This window comes from Leptosomus discolor, chromosome 12 (assembly GCF_034619465.1).
Source record: "Leptosomus discolor isolate bLepDis1 chromosome 12, bLepDis1.hap2, whole genome shotgun sequence".
In the NCBI taxonomy this organism is placed as follows: domain Eukaryota; kingdom Metazoa; phylum Chordata; class Aves; order Leptosomiformes; family Leptosomidae; genus Leptosomus; species Leptosomus discolor.
In genome coordinates this window covers 1,998,408-1,999,603 of record NC_141402.1, presented here as the reverse complement: position 1 = coordinate 1,999,603, position 1,196 = coordinate 1,998,408, and the positions used below count along the sequence as shown (strand labels likewise).

The following is a 1,196-nucleotide window of genomic DNA, read 5'->3' as shown; positions in this document are numbered from 1 at the left end:
GGCAGCCATCCCCCCATCCCCGTCATCTTCTGGGGGGGGGTGGCGGCCATCCCCGTGTCCCACCACCTCCTGCCCCAGCGGTGACCCAGGGTCACAGGTCCCCCGGGGCCGTTGCCCCCCTCAAAGGGCTGTGCTGGTGCCACTGCTCTTCCAGGGCTGGCTCTGGGCCGCAGGGCCACCGCGGTGGCACCGACCGTCCCCCATCACGGTCCAGGCCCCGGGTGGGCCGTTCGCATGTCACCGTCCTCCTCCTCCTCCTCCTCCTCCTCCACGGGCAGCGGAAGCCACTGCCACCCTCCCCCCGCCTCGGCCCCTGCCACCAGAGCGTCACCGCGTGCCCTGGCACACGGCATCACACGGTCACACTCGCTGTCACACGCGCGCACACCCACCCAGGCACGCGTGGCACAGCCGGCGTGTCCGGCGCGGGGTGTGACATGTGGAGTGCCACAGGCGGTGTCACGCGTGCGGCCACACCACGCACGGTGTCGCGCCCACACAGCGTCACACCCGTGGTGTCGCACACGGTGTCACACACACGCAGTCACGCAGTGTCTCACACACACGGTGTCACACAGTGTCACACACACCAGGTTTCGCACACACACCCCTGTGTCACACAGACCCGATGTCACACCTGGTGTCACAACCGGTGTCACAACCATACCCAGTGTCACACCCAGTATCCCAAACACACCCACCCGGTGTCACACCTGGTGTCACACCCACACATACCCAGTGTCACACCCAGTTTGCACACATACCTGGTGTCTCACTCGGTGTCACATACACACACGGTGTCACACCCGGTGCCACACACACCCCCCCGATGCCACACCCGGTGTCACACACACCCGGTGTCACACCCGGTGTCACACCCAGTGACACACAACCACACGGTGTCACACCCAGTGACACACACACACCCGGTGTCACACACACACCCCCGGTGTCACACCCGGTGCCACACACGTCACACCTGGTGTCACACCCGGTGTCACACCCCGTGCCACACACACACACACGGTGTCATACCCCGTGCCACACACACACCCGGTGTCACGCCTGGTGTCACAGCCCGTGCCACACACACACCCGGTGCCACACTCCGTGCCACACACACACACACCCCCCCAGTGTCACACCCCGTGCCACACACTCACACACACACACCCGGTGTCACACCCAGTCACACA

At 65.6% G+C, this 1,196-nt stretch overlaps 1 protein-coding gene across 1 annotated transcript in view; it reads right to left on the bottom strand.

Moving 5' to 3' along the window:
- Positions 1 to 203: 203 nt before the first annotated feature.
- MRPL16 (mitochondrial ribosomal protein L16) overlaps positions 204 to 1,196 on the bottom strand; it is a 3,512-nt gene continuing 2,519 nt past the window's right edge. The window contains exon 5 of the mRNA XM_086472388.1: positions 204 to 313. Within this exon, the coding sequence (XP_086328514.1) occupies positions 204 to 313 (110 nt within the window). The remainder of the gene's footprint in view (positions 314 to 1,196) is intronic.